Genomic DNA, 16,088 nt, shown 5'->3' with positions numbered 1-16,088 from the left:
CTTTTAATAGCCATGGCCTTGCATTTCAATGTCTTTTTTATTTCAAAATCTACCCATTATTAATTGGTGGTTTCATGAGTTCTTTTAGTTGCTATGTCATGTCCAACTCTTGAGACCCCATGGACTATGGCACACCAGGCTCCTCTGTCCATGGGATTTCCAGGCAAGAATACTGGATGGAGTGGGTTGCCATTTTATTCTCCATGGCATCTTCTAATGTTTCCTGCATTGGCAGGCAGATTACCCCTGAGCCATCTGGGAAGGTTTATTGAGTTAGGGGCTTATAAACAGCCACTACAGTTAAGACAAAATACTGCTGGGGACAGGGTCACTTTTGGGGGCAGAATCTGACCCCCAGAAATGTTTTTTTGTCCCTTCCGCATACCTTATAGACGGAAGTTTTGTGCTGTGGCATTGGCAGCTATTGATAACCCTCAACACCCTCTGCTAATCGTACTCTCTTCCTGACACCTGAATCCTCGGCTGGCCTCTCACCTGTTCTCTCACCCGCACACCACAAGCTACTCCATGCTGTGAGCCCTGCACCCAGGGCTCTCTCCCTATCACCTCCCACAGAAAGCCTTGCCCATCCTGACACCATGTTGCCCCAGGCACAGCCCCGGGCTGGGCCACTGGACGCATCCTGCTCTCCTACATGTTCCAGGGAACCATCCTGTTCTCGCCCAAGAATCAGCAGTTCCACCCCCACTGCAGGGGCAGCAGGCTGATTCCTTGATGACCAAATGACCATTATAGACTTGACTGTCTAAATGAAGCTTACAGTAAAGCATTTTCACTAAAGTTATTTATTATGCAAAAGAGTAAGGCTCTAACAAACCAGTATAAATTAAGACCGAGCAGAGTGGGTTTTCCATCCATCGCCATGTGCCCTTTTATTACACAGCTCTGTTCCAAAAGTCAGCTGAGGCTCTTCTTGTGATGCCACTGTCCTTTCGGATCTTTCTAGGTTCCAGCTATACCAAGTCGTCCTTCAAGGCTTTCCCCGTGACGGTGAGCAAGTGGCTGCAAAGAATGTGGTCTTGCTTCTCGCGCTGCCCGCTCACCTTGTTCACCATCTGCAATGACCCTGCTATGTTCTTTCATCCCAGACTCTTCCCTGTGAGAGTGTGGGCTCCCTGAGGGCAAGGCTAGGCTTATTCATCTCTCGGTCCCAAAAGAGGGCCTGGCATACAAGTCCTATCATGGGGAACATACACTTGATTGAAGGTCTCTTTCATGCCCCTCCCCCAGGCCTCTGGCTCCCCTGCTCCCATCCCTGATCTACCAATACCAACTGCTACGTACTCCCACCTTCCCCTCTGCCCCCTTCCTGGCCCAATCACCAGTTGCCTTGAAATTAGGGGGTACGGTAACTGAAGCCAAATTTACAGCAGGAGCAAAGCTACTCAAAAACTGACAGACAATACAGACTATTAGGACATGCACTAACATTTGTGGTTTCTCTGGGGACTTCACAAAACACACCCTGAATTCAGTTGTGTTTGAGAAGCAGGATGCCCGACTCCCAGGTAAGAGCTGGAGCTGCAGGGAGTAGGGCCTGCCTACAGTCTCCAGGAAACCAGAAAACCTCAGAACATGCTGCATTCACAGTGGACTCCTCAAGGAAGGGCATGGGGACGCACTCTCTCCTGGCGTCCAAGGACAAAATTCTGTGTGAGTTTGGAACTGGGTATGACCAAATGTTATAACTTGAAGCATCCCATTCATAGAGAGAAATACTTGGGTGGTGGAGAAATATGAGTGAACTGGGTTGTAAATGCTTTATCCTGTATCTTTAACAATCTGGGTGTCTACAGGTCTGGCCTGTGAGTGCTGAAATGCCAGGAGCTGTTAGCGAGGGGGCAGGGCTTGCATGTGGAGGGCATCATAGGTGTCCTTGGTGGCCGTGCTGAGTCCCTGGGAAAAACAAATGAGAAAAGAAGAGGAGGTCAGAAGCCCTGTATGGGCGTGAGCCTACCTGGAGGCCAACAGGTGTCTGCTGCAACCTGGCCTGTGACCTCCCACCAGCTCAGCAGCCCAGGAACTGTCCTGATGCCACAGGTGAGGGCTTTATATTTTAGAGAAGTGAGTTGGCTGTGCTCAATGTGCATAATTCACACTGATTTGCAAAAACTAAGCACCTGACTACAATCACATTTTCTTTTTAAAGTTATTTTTCTTCATTTGTTTACTTCAGTCTTCTCACCCACCCTATTAGGTGTGAGGATATGAGGTAAAGCAAGGCTTCTGCAAGGGCCCAGAGCAGTGAAGAGGCAAGAAGTGGCTTGTTCGGTGTCCTTTACTCAAGCCCACACAGCCTCTGGGCAACTGCCACTTGTCTGCCTTGCCCTGTTCCCCCCAGGGCTCCCACCACCTCCTCCTTAGAGTCAAGTGATGTGCCTAAAAGGCTGAATCCCAACACTGCCTCAGGGACTGACTGGCAGAGCAGTCACTACAGACCTGAATGGGTGCCCTTGGCTTGCCAAGTTCAGCTGTTGAAGAGCTGGCACTGCCAACAAGAAGCACAGGGGAGCCTAACCTTGGTCCTGGTTAGATGGTGCCACCCTAGGGAGCAGGGCCAGCAGTTGGTCCTGGTTAGATGGTGCCACCCTGGGAGCAGGGCCAGCAGTTGGTCCTGGTTGGACGGTGCCACCCTGGGAGCAGGGCCAGCAGGGTAGGCCAGAGGCACCACCAGCTGTACTTACCTGGTAAAGACCATCATGCCCCTTGCCTCTTCGCCGCTGGTTCTGTGAGAGTGAGACAAGAAAAGGCTAGAAAGTCAGACAGTTGGCAGCAGCCCTCCTGCTCAAGGGTCCTACTCGGAGGGCCCCAGATAGTCAGAGCTGCCCGTCTCCTAGCCAGCAGCCCTGCCCAGGGAGAGAAAGGCCCTCAGGTCACTGGTTAGACCTTGGCCTCTGCAGAGTAAGATGAAGCCTGGCTCTGACGAGGCTCAGGTTTGCTCTGCCTGACGCAGATCCTCATCAGATTCTTGGATCTGGGCTGCACGGATACTGGCTACACTGCCCACTGCTTGGAATAATCGGGCCTCCCTGCAGCTCTCAAAATTCTTGGCTAACTAGGAAAATCACTATGGAGGTTTCTCAAAAAACTAAAAGTAGGATTATCATATGATCTTAGAAAACTACAATTCAAAAGGATCCACGCACCCCAATGTTCACTATGGCACTGTTTACAACAGGCAAGACAGGGGAGCAGCCGAAACGTCCATCAGCAGGGGAATGGATAGAGAAGACGTGGTGCATATGTATGACAGCATATTACTTGGCCATGAAAGAAAGAAAGAAAGAATGCCATTTGCAGCAAATGGATGGACCCAGAGATTATCATACTAAGTAAGCCAGACAAAGACAAAAACCATATGATATTACTTACATATGGAATCTAAAAAGATTATACAAATGAATTTATTTACAAAACAGACTCAGACTTATAGAACAGACTTATGGTTGCAAAGAGGTTAAGGGGAAGGATAGATTGGGAGTTCGGGATTAGCAGATGCAAACTATTATTGATAAAATGGATAAATTATAAGGTCCTACTATATAGTACAGGGAACTATATTCAATATCCTGTGATAAACTGTAATGGAAAAGAATATGAAAAAGAACGTATATAATCACTGAATCACTTTAATTAACACAACACTGTAAATCAACTATATGTCAATGAAATAAATTTTTAAAAAATTCTTATCTAGTCATTTATACTCATTGGGAATGGCAACTATGTCATGGGTACAAGCTCCAGCTGTAGAGTCTGTTCAAATTCTGGCTCCCTATTACCAGCTACATGACCCTGGGTAAGTTACTGAACCTCCTGTGCCTGGAAGGGCACACATTTCTCATCAGGTTATCGTGGGAGTTAAATGAGACCATCTACCTGGTAAAGCACGAGCCAGACCAGCTTTGTGGGCATGCTACATATGCAGTTACAAAGGGATCAAACTTCGAAGGCTTCAGTGCTCTGCTCTCACCATCTGGAAATTCTTAATCATTTATGAACAAGGGGCCCCACCATCCCAAGTGCTAAACATACTTTGACACACATTAATCACTTGATTATTATTAAGGGTGACAGATTTTACCTTTTTTTGCAAAGCATAGGCCATTTTAGAATTTAACTTGGTTTTTAATCCTAAAGAGCATCAGTCCTTTCTGAGTACCTTACATACTATCAAACAGATGACATAGCTGGATTAACCTTTGCCTCTGGTGGCCATCCCACAGGCTTTTGCAGGTGACAGGAGGAAGGGATGGGACTCTTTGGAACATCCCCCACACCACCCAAGCCTGGGGAACAAAGAGCAACACTCACATCACTCTTCATCCCGATCTCACTGTAGGCCTCCGCCATCTTGTCTTTTCTTAGCTCCTGAAGAAGAGGGCATGAGACACTGGTTTTACCAACCAATGTAGAAAACTGTGGACTCCCCTGCAAAAGGAAACCTCTAGATTTCCAAGTTGGTGGGGGTGTGTGCAGAGTTCTATATTCAAGGCTCCAACAATCAGCTCCAACCCCACCCTCTTCCTCAGCCCTTTGGAAAAAAGCTGCCAGCCCTTTGCATTGAGCTGAGAAGCTCAGGTTAGAACCTGAGATAAGATGTGGAGTCTTAGCCAAAGGACACACATGTTGGACAATGCAACGGCTCACTCAAAGGCCCCAGAATTATTTATTTAAGCAAGTTGTCTCTTTACATAGCCAACACCATGGACTATGAGTCAGTCAACTTCAGAAAGGAAGAAGTACCTCTCTTTACAGTAGGTTACCCCCTGCAGTGGTCCCCCACACACTGATCAACACCCAGGATGGTGAGGTTTTCAACAAGAGGTGAAACTCAGGGACTACTCTGGTTCCTAGGAACAGGAATCCCTCCCAGGGGCTTGCCCAGCTTGACCTCACTGTCCCTGCTAGGTCTCAACCAGGCTGATCTGGGAACTCTGGCGGCAGGCACAGGGGCCAAGAGAGGGAAGCCAGGCCGAGGGGCCTTCCTACAAGCAGCCACTGCAGGCAGCAAGCATGTGAGGCGTAATTCGGCCCCGGGAAGTGAGAGTCAAGTCAGGCAAAGACCGCAGAGCGAGGAGCCAAACCTTTGTCCAGAGCCCTTCTCCAGCCCTACCCCCCAAATTTCCAAGGAAAAATATGCCACCTCCTCTACTCACATTGTACACGACTTCGTGGGGGTTCTTCTTCCTCTGCTGGGAGAGAGAAGGGGAAGAAGTTAGCAAGGGAGAAACAGGAATCCGGGCCAGGAGAGCTGCAGCACCCTCCCTCTGCCCCTTCCCGACAGCTGTGGGCTCTTCCGTCAGCCTGTGTCCTCCCTGGGCTCCTGCAGTCACGCTTAGCCACTCCAGGGCCTTCATGGCCGCATACTCACTAATGCATACATGCTCTCTCACACTCAAGCTGAGCTCTGCTCTTAAGACCACACCTCAGGCCTCCTCCAGCTGCTCCCTTTCCCACAGGGTGTGGAGTCCACAGCTGGAAAGGCAGAGCTGCTGAGAGTCTGGTATTAGCCTTGCCACATTCATGCTGTGAAGCCCCTTGTGATGCAGAAAGGAGCCACCCGCGCCGAAGGAGGGCAGGGGTAGCGGCAAATGGGTCCGCGTGGCCAGGCCTCTCACACCTCAAGATCCAGCACGGCAGAACAGCGTGCTGGCCCCAAGGAGCCCTCTTCTAACTGCCTGGCTGAGCCCGCACACACAAGCACACTCGCACACACACATGCAAATACAAAAAGGCCCTACCGGTTTCCCTCCCATCTCAGGGTCGAAGCCCCCTCTCCTATCCAGGACTGCATATTCCTCCCTTCGGCCGACATTCAGCTCCTGGAAGAGGCAGAAATGAGTCAGAGATGAGAAAGGAGACCTCAGGAGGATGGGGCCGGTAGGCCAGGGAGTTCTTTACGAGTGGTGTCTCACAAAGGAGCAGGGACCAGGGGGTCCATCGGCTACGATCATCTCGGAAAGCCTCTCAGAGAACATATTACTATGGGGGGGCGGGCGGAGGGGGTGCATGATCTATTCGATCAAAGTCCCATTGCACGGGGAAAGTGAAATCGCTTCTCCACCGCAGGGAAGATCTATACTTTCCTTCTCCATCCCCATCCCTCTGGTCCGTGAAACCGCTGCCGGGCGGGGGCTCGCTTGGAGCAGGCACTGCACTAAGTGAGCGCTTGCCGCGCGGCACCCTGCTAGGGAGCGGCATCCTCCCAGCCCCTCCACGAAGCAGGCATGGTGATTATCTCCGTTTTACGAGTGAGGAAACTGAGTCCCAGGAGGTTAAAACAACCTGCAGAGCTGAGAGCCGCGGACCAGACAGACTCACAGCCGAGCCCCTGGCCGCTGTTTCCCCCACGTCCCAGGAGAGGCGTGCGCCTTTTCTCGCTGGGCCCTCGGGAGCGGCGGACTTACGTTGTAGATCGGGTTCTGGCCCTGCTGGTAGGCGGCGGCGGCGCCGGCACTCCTGCTGAACTGCATGGAGAAGAGGAGAGAAAGCGCTTCACTTTCTGCGCGGGCAGCCTCGCTCCGCTTCTCCACTGCGAACGGCGTGCGCCCTGTCTGCTGGGGCTGGGCCCCTGAGGGACCCCGGGGCGTGAAAGCTTCATTTCTGAGCCCAACTGTCCCTGCTCCTCGCAGGGGTCAAGCGCAATACTCGCAGGCGCCCCGGCTCCCGCCACGGCTTCCGCTCCCGGGCCCGTGGCCTCGCGCATGCGCAGAAGCGCCGGCCTCATTCCGGGTTTTTCTCCCAGCCGCTTCCTCCCAGGGATTCGGAGGACTGGTTGAGAGGCCCCACGTCCTGTCTTGACCCCTGCAGCCGGGTGCTTTCCATGGGGCACTGTGTCCTGAGGACCTGGCCCAAGCACATGGCCTCGCTCTGTTTTCAGTTCATGTCCCTGAGCTGAAACTGCAGTCTCTTGCAGATTCAGAACATTGGGAACCACCTGGCAGATGATCTAGGGCAGCTTTCCTCAAACTTAAGAAAGTCAATAAGACACTGTTTCTTATAATAAAATGTTTTGCTAAAGTCCAAAATCCAAAAAAAAAAAAATAGGTTAAGGCACGAAAGTCCTAACGACCGAGGCTTCCTCTCCGTTTGCCCACGCCACGGCCACCCCTACCCCCAGCCCCAGCCCCAGCCCCTCCAAGTACTGCAGGACCTGCAGGGCCCTAGGTGAAAACCGATGCTCTGGGTTAACCTTCCCACTACGGATGAAAAATGGGTTTGAAGAGAAAGGGCTGGCCGAGCCTGGGTCTGCAGTTGGACAGCTGCTGCTGCTAAGTCGCTTCAGTCGTGTCCGATTCTGTGCGACCCCACAGACGGCAGCCCACCAGGCTCCGCCGTCCTTGGGATTCTCCAGGCAAGAATACTGGAGGGGGTTGCCATTTTCTTCTCCAGTGCATGAAAGTGAAAAGTGAAAGTGAAGTCGCTCAGTCGTGTCCGACTCTTAGCGACCCCATGGACTGTACCCTACCAGGCTCCTCTGTCCATGGGATTTTCCAGGCAAGAGTACTGGAGTGAGGTGCCATTGCCTTCTCCAGTTGGACAGCAGAATCTGGAAAGAGACTGCAGGCACCCACCTCCTTGCTCTTCACTGAGGCATAACCCCCTTTCCTAGCAGAACCTCTGCCTTGAGACTCCTAAATGTTCACACATCTGTATGACTCCTCACTAAGACTCCAGCACCAGTGTACAATCAATTGTACACTCATCCTCCCACTCTTGTCCGGCTAAGCAAAACACCACCACCCCCACCTCTCCAGCCCACCCAGTGTGCACCCTTGGTTGGTCTCTGCTTTTCCCATGGATACCAACCACTCATGCTTGAGACTTTCTAAGACCAAGGCCCTCTGAACATCCACCGAGTTGGGGAGTCCATGCCCTCCCCCCAGAGGTCGTGGCACCAACCTTTGCTCTCAGAAACAGGGCAGTGACAATAATGCCATAGATGAAGAGGATCCCATCCAACAGGTAGCAGAGTTTAGGATCAAGCAGGCCGAAGCTCTGTGCCACTGTATCAAGAGATGAGATTGATTAGCCAGGTCCAGGTGAAGGAACATGTCTGGTTGCGGGGGTGGGGGGCGTGGGGGGGGGAGTGGGGTGGGGTGTACCATGACAGGTCAAGGAAAGCATGATGAAGGCTGGATGCATTCTCAATACCCCATTTGACCACAACCTCTCTCCCACCTTGGACCAACCTCTGGGGAAACCTAGCCTGCCCCAGCAGTGGACATGGCACCTGGCAGGGCACCAAAGCCTGGAAGACAGGAAGGAGGCAAAAACTAAGTGGGGGAGGTGGAATTGTCCATTGTGCACATTGTGCTGCTACTTCCCAGCATGAGAGCCCAGATAGGTGTGAGTCCCATCGGAATCACGTAATCTGGAAGCCACCCCAAATTCCCAAATTGCCAAGGGGCCCCTCCCAGTATGTACTATGCAAACTAAAGTACAATGGGGTTGGGGAAGGAGGTACAGTAAAACATTCTGGTTAAACAAAAAAGCCTTTTTTGAAAGCTCACTGCATTGTGAGAGAGGAGACACGGATTTAGCCTAGACTGTTCTTCCTGACAGGTATGTGTGCAGCAACTCAAGTGCAACAGGGGGTGTAGTAGGCGTCTAACTCCACCCCTGCCTGGTATCACGGAAGCCGCAGTCCCGCGGCCGCAATCTCTTCCTAGCCGAGGGCGCCCTCTAATGGCCGCCTGCAGGACTACCTCGGGACTAAGGGAGCGGATAACGTACACTTGAAGGCCTCCTCCTCATTAGTTCTGTGACTTGAGGCAAGTTATTTACCCTATTTCAGCTGCCTCTTCTGTTGACCAGGGTGAAAACTAGAACATTTCTTTAGTGTTTCAGTTCAGTCAGTTCAGTCGCTCAGTCGTGTCCGACTCTTTGCGACCCCATGAACCGCAGCACGCCAAGCCTCCCTGTTTACTTCGCGCTAGACACTGATTTGATGTAATAACTTGTCAGCTCCTCCCAACAGCGCCACGTGGACACAGAGGCAGGGAGAACTTCAGATTTAGCCAGGAGCACTCAGCAAGTAAGAGGCAGGCCAGGAGAGCCCAGGTGGTGTATCTCCCCTCCTTCCCCTCTTCCCTACCTCCTGGGCCCAGCCCTGCCCTCCTGCTTGCAGGAGCAACGTACAGGCCCTGGGAGCAGGTGATTCAAGGCTACACCAGAGTCCCCACCCCAACCGCTCTTGAATCCTTCTGTTCTCAACCCTTTGACTCCTTCTCAGCTCCTTTGACTCATGACCCTCCACCCCCATGCCAGCCCCAGGCACTAATTTCTTTGTAAATTTCCCATAGTCCTTGCTCAGAAACCATTTTGTCTGTCTGAGTAAAGTCTAGCCCTGACTTAGCAGCTCAGGTCCAGCCCCCAGCACACACTGTCCCTCCTGCCCTAGCCGCCTGCCTTTACTACAGCTGGTTCCTCTTATCTGCCTGCAGTTGCAAGTACCAGCAGCCCCTCCACTCATCTGCTGGAATGGGACTCAGGTCCCGCCATCACAGCCCCTAGTGAGAATTCTGTGTGCTGATGGAGGCGCCAGAGCCTGCCTCCGCAGAGCGCACTACAGACACGGTGTGTTGGGTTATGAAATTCTCCTCCTCTGGGATGTAAGTGCTGGAGAACAGTGGCTGCATTTTTTTCATTCTTGCCTCTTCCTTCACCAACATTAGAGCACAGACTAGATATATGAAATTTTCACGGACAATACCAGCCTCCTACGCAAGGTTAGCCTGACCTCTGGCCCTGAGGTGGTGCTGGAAGCCGCTGCTGACCAAAGGTAGGGGGTCTGAAGGCCACTCCAGTATTCTTGCCTGGAAAATCCCATGGACAGAGGAGCCTGGCCGGCTACAGTCCATGGGGTCGCAAAGATTCAGACATGACTGATCACACACACACCACACACACTGAAGGCCTATAGGAGACGAACCAGCCCCCAGCAAAGGCCACGTTTGGTGGCCACTCCACCCTAGCTGGGGTAATTTTTTTTTTTCCTTTTAGGACTGGAGGGGTGTCAGCGGAGATTTATTTGGGTGGTTGAGGTTCAGAAAAAGGGTTGGGAGAAAATCTCTCAGTTGCCTGTCACATAAAATGAGAACAGAGAAATTACTGGACAGTAAATTTAGAAGAAATAAGGAGAAATATTTCTTGGTGTTGTGCAGAGCTAGAGCAGTGGGGGAGAGGCCCCTCCCCAGAGATAAGTAATAGGAACAGATTTCTTTTTTTTCTTTCTTTTTGAACAGCAGCATGATTTTATGACCAAAGACAGATGTGCTGTGTGTGGTTTAGTCAAAAAAAAGATATTAATCGCCACACACACCCCAGGGTAGGAAACTTCCCTCTGCCTAGCCCAGCTGTGCCCATGCTAGGAGGAATGGGACTGAGGAAGGCAGTGATAATCCAGAAAGTTCAGAAAGTTCCTTGAAGGGACCCAGGGCCTAATTCAGTTGTGTGGTTAATTAAATATTTATTGGGCATCTGCTTGATGTCAGGGGATATTGAAATAGAAAGAATCCTGGATTGGGTATCAGGTGGGTTCTATCAACAGTCCTTCCTCTGCCACTAAGTAGTTGTGTGGTTTTGGGCAAGTCACCTCACCTCTCTGGGCCTCAGTTTCTCCATCTGTAAAATGGTGGGTCATCCTGTCTACCTTAAGGGTGTGGTGAGAATCAAATGAGAGAATGTACTGGTAGGTGTTTTTGCAAATTTCCTCCATCAGGATAACATGTCTAGCATTTGAGTAGGGTCTTCTGAGTCCCTGCTCTTTTAGGGTTTATGTCTTAGCTCTTGAGGCCCCTCCAGGTTGGAGGGGCTTCCCTTGAACAGCAGGCATCCTTCCAAGATGACAACTCAAAGACAGGAGCCATAGACACTCCTAGGTTCTGGCTTCTTCCCTGCTTCCCCATCTGCAAGGGAGAGACCCATTTTCCTCCTTCCCTGAGCATCTTGTTTCTGTCCCCACCACATTCAATCCCTAAGAGAGGTATTTAATGGGGTTATATGGTGGCTATTTTCCTTAACAACAGGAGAACCTGCTTTATTTCACACTTCCCATCCACTGCCCCAGATCCACAGCACCCAAGAGAACCCCAGAATTTGCACAAGTACCCAGATACTGATTAAGGGTTCTCATTCTCAATCCTGGCCGCATGTTAGAATCGGCCTGGGGTCCACTGTGACCCCAGGTTCTCATTGAATTGTCTGGGGTAGGGACTGGGCGTGAGCATGGGCAGGTGCACAGCGGAGCTGAGATTCAGAGCCACAGTGTCACTCAGGCACAGCCTTTCTTAGCAATACAGCTATACCCTACAACAAGTATAAATATCACCGCCAAAAAGAGACAAAAAACAGAAGCAAAGCCTCAGTCTTTTCTATGCACTGTAATTTTTGTGTACTTCTGAACTGTGTATTATTGAACTTCTCTAAGCCTCAGTTTCCTCATCTGTAAAACAGAATAATAATATTAACTGTCTCATTAGATGATGGTGAGGCTTAATTATCTCAGTAAGATAATTAATGCCTGGCATGTATTAATAATAAGTGCTCCATATATCAGCTATTGTTATCACCATGATTTTTTTTTCCCAAATCACCACCAATATATTTATTTGAGGGAGAAAAGGTCAAATCATGTCAAAAACTTTTAAACCAGATAGGATTAGGGACACTGATCTGCCTAACTTCTGGGTGTTCACAACTGCACAGGTAACTACAGCATGTGAGGCGACACCAATTAAACCAAAGAGCACTTGATGGGAGGATTTATTTTGAGCTGTCATGTGATTTCCCGTTCAGGAGGTGCTGCCTTCCTATCAGAAAAGTAGTGTTGAGGAAAATGAAGACAGAACCTCCTAGAACCCAGTATCCTCCTAGCACAGGTCAGGACATGATAGTGACCTGGTGAAAAAGAATCTCACCCTATTTGCAAAGTAAAAGAGCAATGCTCCCAGCTGAGCTGCAGAGTGAAAGCTGGGGGTGGAATCTGACCCCATGATCCTTTCCCCTCCGATCTGGGCCTCCACAAATCACTTTGTGATCCCCTGCGCAAGGCAGACTCAGCAAATCTGGGAAGTTAGGAGGATTCTACCCAGTTCTCCAACCCCATCCTACTGTGTCCAGGTCCAACAGGTGACCCAATCCCAGGGCACAGACCCAAACTCTCTGGACCCCCACTTCTGGATAGACACATGGTAAATATAGAAACAGAAGCTCAGCTGGACCAGAACCCATCTGAATACTGCTATGTTGCAGTTGTCCTATAGGTGCTCCAGGATCAGGCCTCACCCAAGGTGGTCAGGCTGAGACAGAGCAATTACTGAGGTGATTCCAGTTGCTCCAGGGCAAAACACAACCTGGCACAAAAGAAGGCTGAAGCTTCAGAAGAGCTGACCCTGCACATTCAAGTACTTCCTGCAGTGGATCCAGAATTAGAACATAGGGAGCAAAGGGGACCCAGTCTGTGACCTGGGGTTGTTCACCACCATGAGACTGCCTGCCCGCATGCTCACTCCAATTTCCATCGCAAACTTGGTGTAGGTCCAGATGGTCAGGGCCTGGATTCTAGGTGTTTCCCAGCTTCCCTTTGTCATCATACTGTCATCCATCGGGTAGGCACTGGAGAAGTGGGCCAACAGCATGATAAACTGGAGGCTTCCTGCCAGGTAGCACTCATGAAATGAAAATAAAAATTGCATGAGTGCTGCTAAAAGAGCTCTCTAAAACTGAGCCAGGAGACCATTAAGAAAGTATGACTTATGAACATCTCAGACTTGGATGGAATCTGATCTTTTGACCCAGTGATGTCACCCAGAACACCTGCCAGAAATTCAAGATACTTATTAGACCCTTACCTTAAAATAACTCATGACGATCTAGCTACTTATGGAACCCACACTCTAAAACAACTTGTGATTCCTTAAGGACAAATATTTTCCACCTCACGTTAGAGCCAATCACAGTTCTCAGCAGGCAACTCTTAACAGCTTGGTGGCTCTTTGTCTTCATAAACCCCAGATTCTTTCTCTTCCCCAGAACACTCTTTCAGGGTTACCTGAATCTGCGTCTCCTGAATTGCAGTACTTAAGACCCCAATCAACAATGACAACAAAATAAAGACTCCAAATAAACTCTTTGCTTATTTGTAGGCTCCTGCATGATAGGATGCCTGGAATAGGCCCTGTGGGACACCCAGAGGAGGCTCCAGGGGAAACCAGGCCTTGTTGGGGAGGGAGACACAATATGAAATGTTCACAAGCTGCTGTGACTAAGTTTCAAAAGCCAGCAAACAGTAAGAGCTGTGAATTCAGAGCTTGGCAAAAGTTCTGTGTCCTGCAACCAAAGGTGAGATGCACCTAAGGCAGAGAGGTGTGTCAAAGTGCGTCTCTCCACATGTTGTGTCTAAAAATGGTATGAGTCTTATTAGTGAAAGTGAGATCAGCCATCTCTATACACTCTTTTGTCATCTTCATAAAGGCCCAGAATTAGGAAGTTTCATGGCACTGACCATGAACAGAAAGATTCTGGGTCCCCAAAAGGCAGCCTGGAGGCACTAGAATCTGGTTTCTCTGGATGAGATGTATTTGAATTGTGTTGTTTGTCCGTCTCCCAGGCAGACTATGAGCTTCCACAAACAGACTGAACAGAACTTATCAACCTGGTCCTGCTATAGCCCAAATCTGCAGACACACACTGATGCCCATCTCCCCCTCCAGCAAATTCTTTTTAGGAGCAGGGTGTCTGTCAAACTCCATCACATCCAATTAGTAAGGATACTTCCCATTTGAATCCCAACATGTACTTTTAAAATGTACCTGATCAAGTTTGATTCTCATGAGAGCCCAGAAGGTGAGCAAGGGGCTAGTACTAGATCCAATTCACAGATTGATAAACTGAGACCAGAGGAGTAGAGTACTTTTCCTGAGGACACCTGCAGGTTAGAGCCGAACTGGATGGGATACTGAGGCCTCGATTCCAGGTACTTGTCTAACCTCTCTGCCTTAGGTGCGCCTCACCTGTGGTTGCAGGACATAGAACTTTCACCTAGCTCTGAATTCACAGCTGTTACTGTTTGCTGCCTTTTGACACTTAGTCACAGCAGCTTGTTAACTTTTCACATTGTGTCTCCCTCCCCAACAAGGCCTGGAAAGCACAGATGATGCATTTTGGTTTCACTTGCTTATTTCCCTTCCTCACCTAGCACATACGAGGCCACTTAAGAAGAGGAAAGAACATGAGCCTTAGAGCCAGAAAGCCTAAGATTTAAATTCTGAATCTGCTTCCTACTAGCTTTGTGGTTTGGGACAGCTTTCTTAACCACGCTGAGCTTCAATTCCTCTATCTGCAAAAGGGGTTTATTAAGACTGACTTCACAGGGGAGTTACGCAAATGAAATGAGATAACAGTGTGTGGGGAAGTGCCCTGTGTGGTGGCACGTGCTGAGTCCAGGGGTCTCAGGTGAATTTCTCCACCATGATAGAGGCTCTGAAGGTACAAGCAGCCACAGGACTAGACCAGGGCCTCCCACTCCTTCATGCCAAGGTTGGGGACAAAACCTGGGCAGTTTCCCCAGCTCAAGATGGAGCGACCCCCCTTTCAGTGTATACGAGGATAAAACCAGACAATGCATATATGGAAAATGCCTGGTACATAGCAGGAGCTCAATAGTGAGTACACATCCTGAGAACTCCTGGCTTCACCAAATGATAACAAAGTAACTTATGTCTGCACTGTGTTCAGCTTAGAGAACTCTTTGCCCTTGAGTTATCTGATTTAATCCTCAGAACAACTCTGTAGGATATGGGAAGAATGATGCCGCTTCTATTCAGATGAGGAAATTGAGTCTCAGAAAGATCACTCAGCTAAAGAGTTCCCAAGTTTTATCTGATGCAAAGTCTCTCCACTCTATCTGGATGCTTCTGGAGTTTCTCTCTTCCAGAGAGCTTACCACCTTTTATAAGTATTTCTTCTCTGATACCCCCAGCCTCTGCTTGAATATCTCAGGTGACAGAAAGCTCACCACCCATCAATTACTGGTGGAGAGCTCAAATTTTCAGAGCTTTAAAAAAATAGCTTTGGTCTTAGATCTGCTTCCAAAAGCACAAAGAACACAAATTCTCCCACATCTATAGGGACTATAAAATCCCACCCATGTCCAGCTTGTCTCCCCCTTAGTAAGAAGTACTTTAATATCACAGCAAGAACAAACCCTCTGAAGGCAGACAACTTGGGTCCGAATCCTGGCTCTGCTGTTTAACTAGCTGTATGAACATGGGATAATCATAGCTACCTCCCAGGGTGTGTGAGGCAAGTGGGATGCGCTGGTGAGCTCTCAGTACGTAGGACCCAATGGTATTGATTCTGCTGCTTCTGCTAAGTCACTTCAGTCTTGTCCGACTCTGTGCAACCCCATAGACGGCAGCCCACCAGGCTCCCCCGTCCCTGGGATTCTCCAGGCAAGAACACTGGAGTGGGTTGCCATTTCCTTCTCCAATGCATGAAAGTGAAAAGTGAAAGTGAAGTCGCTCAGTTGTATTGATTCTAGTAGCCTACAATTCATGTAGGAGCAGACCACTTCCCAGCCTCCTGAACTCCTTTTGCCACTCCAACCCCGAGCTCAGGGTCTGGCTGCTGCCCAGCTGCACCTCCAGACTCAGATGCAACTGCTGACGACATTGCAGGCTAAGAATTTAGAAAACAGGAAGTCACATGCGTTCAGGACGGCAGTGGCAGCAGTGATGGGGGTGCCTGCGCTGGTGTGATGCCCAGCCCATCGACCGCAGCACCTCAGGCATCCAGACCTCCCCCTCAGGGGAGTGGCTCTTTCATTGAGCAACTTTCACTGCAGCAGGGAAAATCTAGGCTAGACTTGCAGGATGATAGTTATAACCACTAGTTGAAGATTCATTTTGTGCTAGGAAGCACAGGGGAGTTTTCCCATTTGATCCTTACAACAACTATGCCTTTACACCTGGGGAAACTGAGACTCAGAGATGTTTAATAACTTGCCTGCGGTCTAGAGCCAGGGTTAAACCTAGACCTATCTGAATCCATAATCCAGACAC

At 49.8% G+C, this 16,088-nt stretch overlaps 1 protein-coding gene across 10 annotated transcripts in view; it reads right to left on the bottom strand.

Annotated features, from left to right (window-relative positions):
• Positions 1-790: 790 nt before the first annotated feature.
• CD247 (CD247 molecule) overlaps positions 791-16,088 on the bottom strand; it is an 88,669-nt gene continuing 73,371 nt past the window's right edge. For 4 of the 10 annotated variants that reach the window (XM_081489277.1, XM_081489280.1, XM_081489275.1 and 1 more), the window contains 7 exons: positions 7,927-8,030; positions 6,432-6,491; positions 5,766-5,846; positions 5,181-5,216; positions 4,336-4,392; positions 2,706-2,747; positions 791-1,917 (listed from right to left, as the gene is read on the bottom strand). In XM_081489277.1, coding sequence (XP_081345403.1) covers positions 1,852-1,917; positions 2,706-2,747; positions 4,336-4,392; positions 5,181-5,216; positions 5,766-5,846; positions 6,432-6,491; positions 7,927-8,030 — 446 coding nt within the window. In that variant the 3' untranslated portion in view covers positions 791-1,851. Of the gene's footprint in view, positions 1,918-2,705; positions 2,748-4,335; positions 4,393-5,180; positions 5,217-5,765; positions 5,847-6,431; positions 6,492-7,926; positions 8,031-8,537; positions 8,600-16,088 lie in introns of those variants that run through there. The other 6 variants (XM_081489278.1, XM_081489282.1, XM_081489276.1 and 3 more) reach the window with 4 other exon arrangements.

Source organism: Giraffa tippelskirchi, chromosome 5, assembly GCF_054371585.1.
Source record: "Giraffa tippelskirchi isolate mGirTip1 chromosome 5, T2T-mGirTip1v1.2.pri, whole genome shotgun sequence".
NCBI lineage: Eukaryota > Metazoa > Chordata > Mammalia > Artiodactyla > Giraffidae > Giraffa > Giraffa tippelskirchi.
The sequence above is the reverse complement of the archived record's forward strand: the minus strand, read 5'-3'. Positions and strand labels throughout refer to the sequence as shown.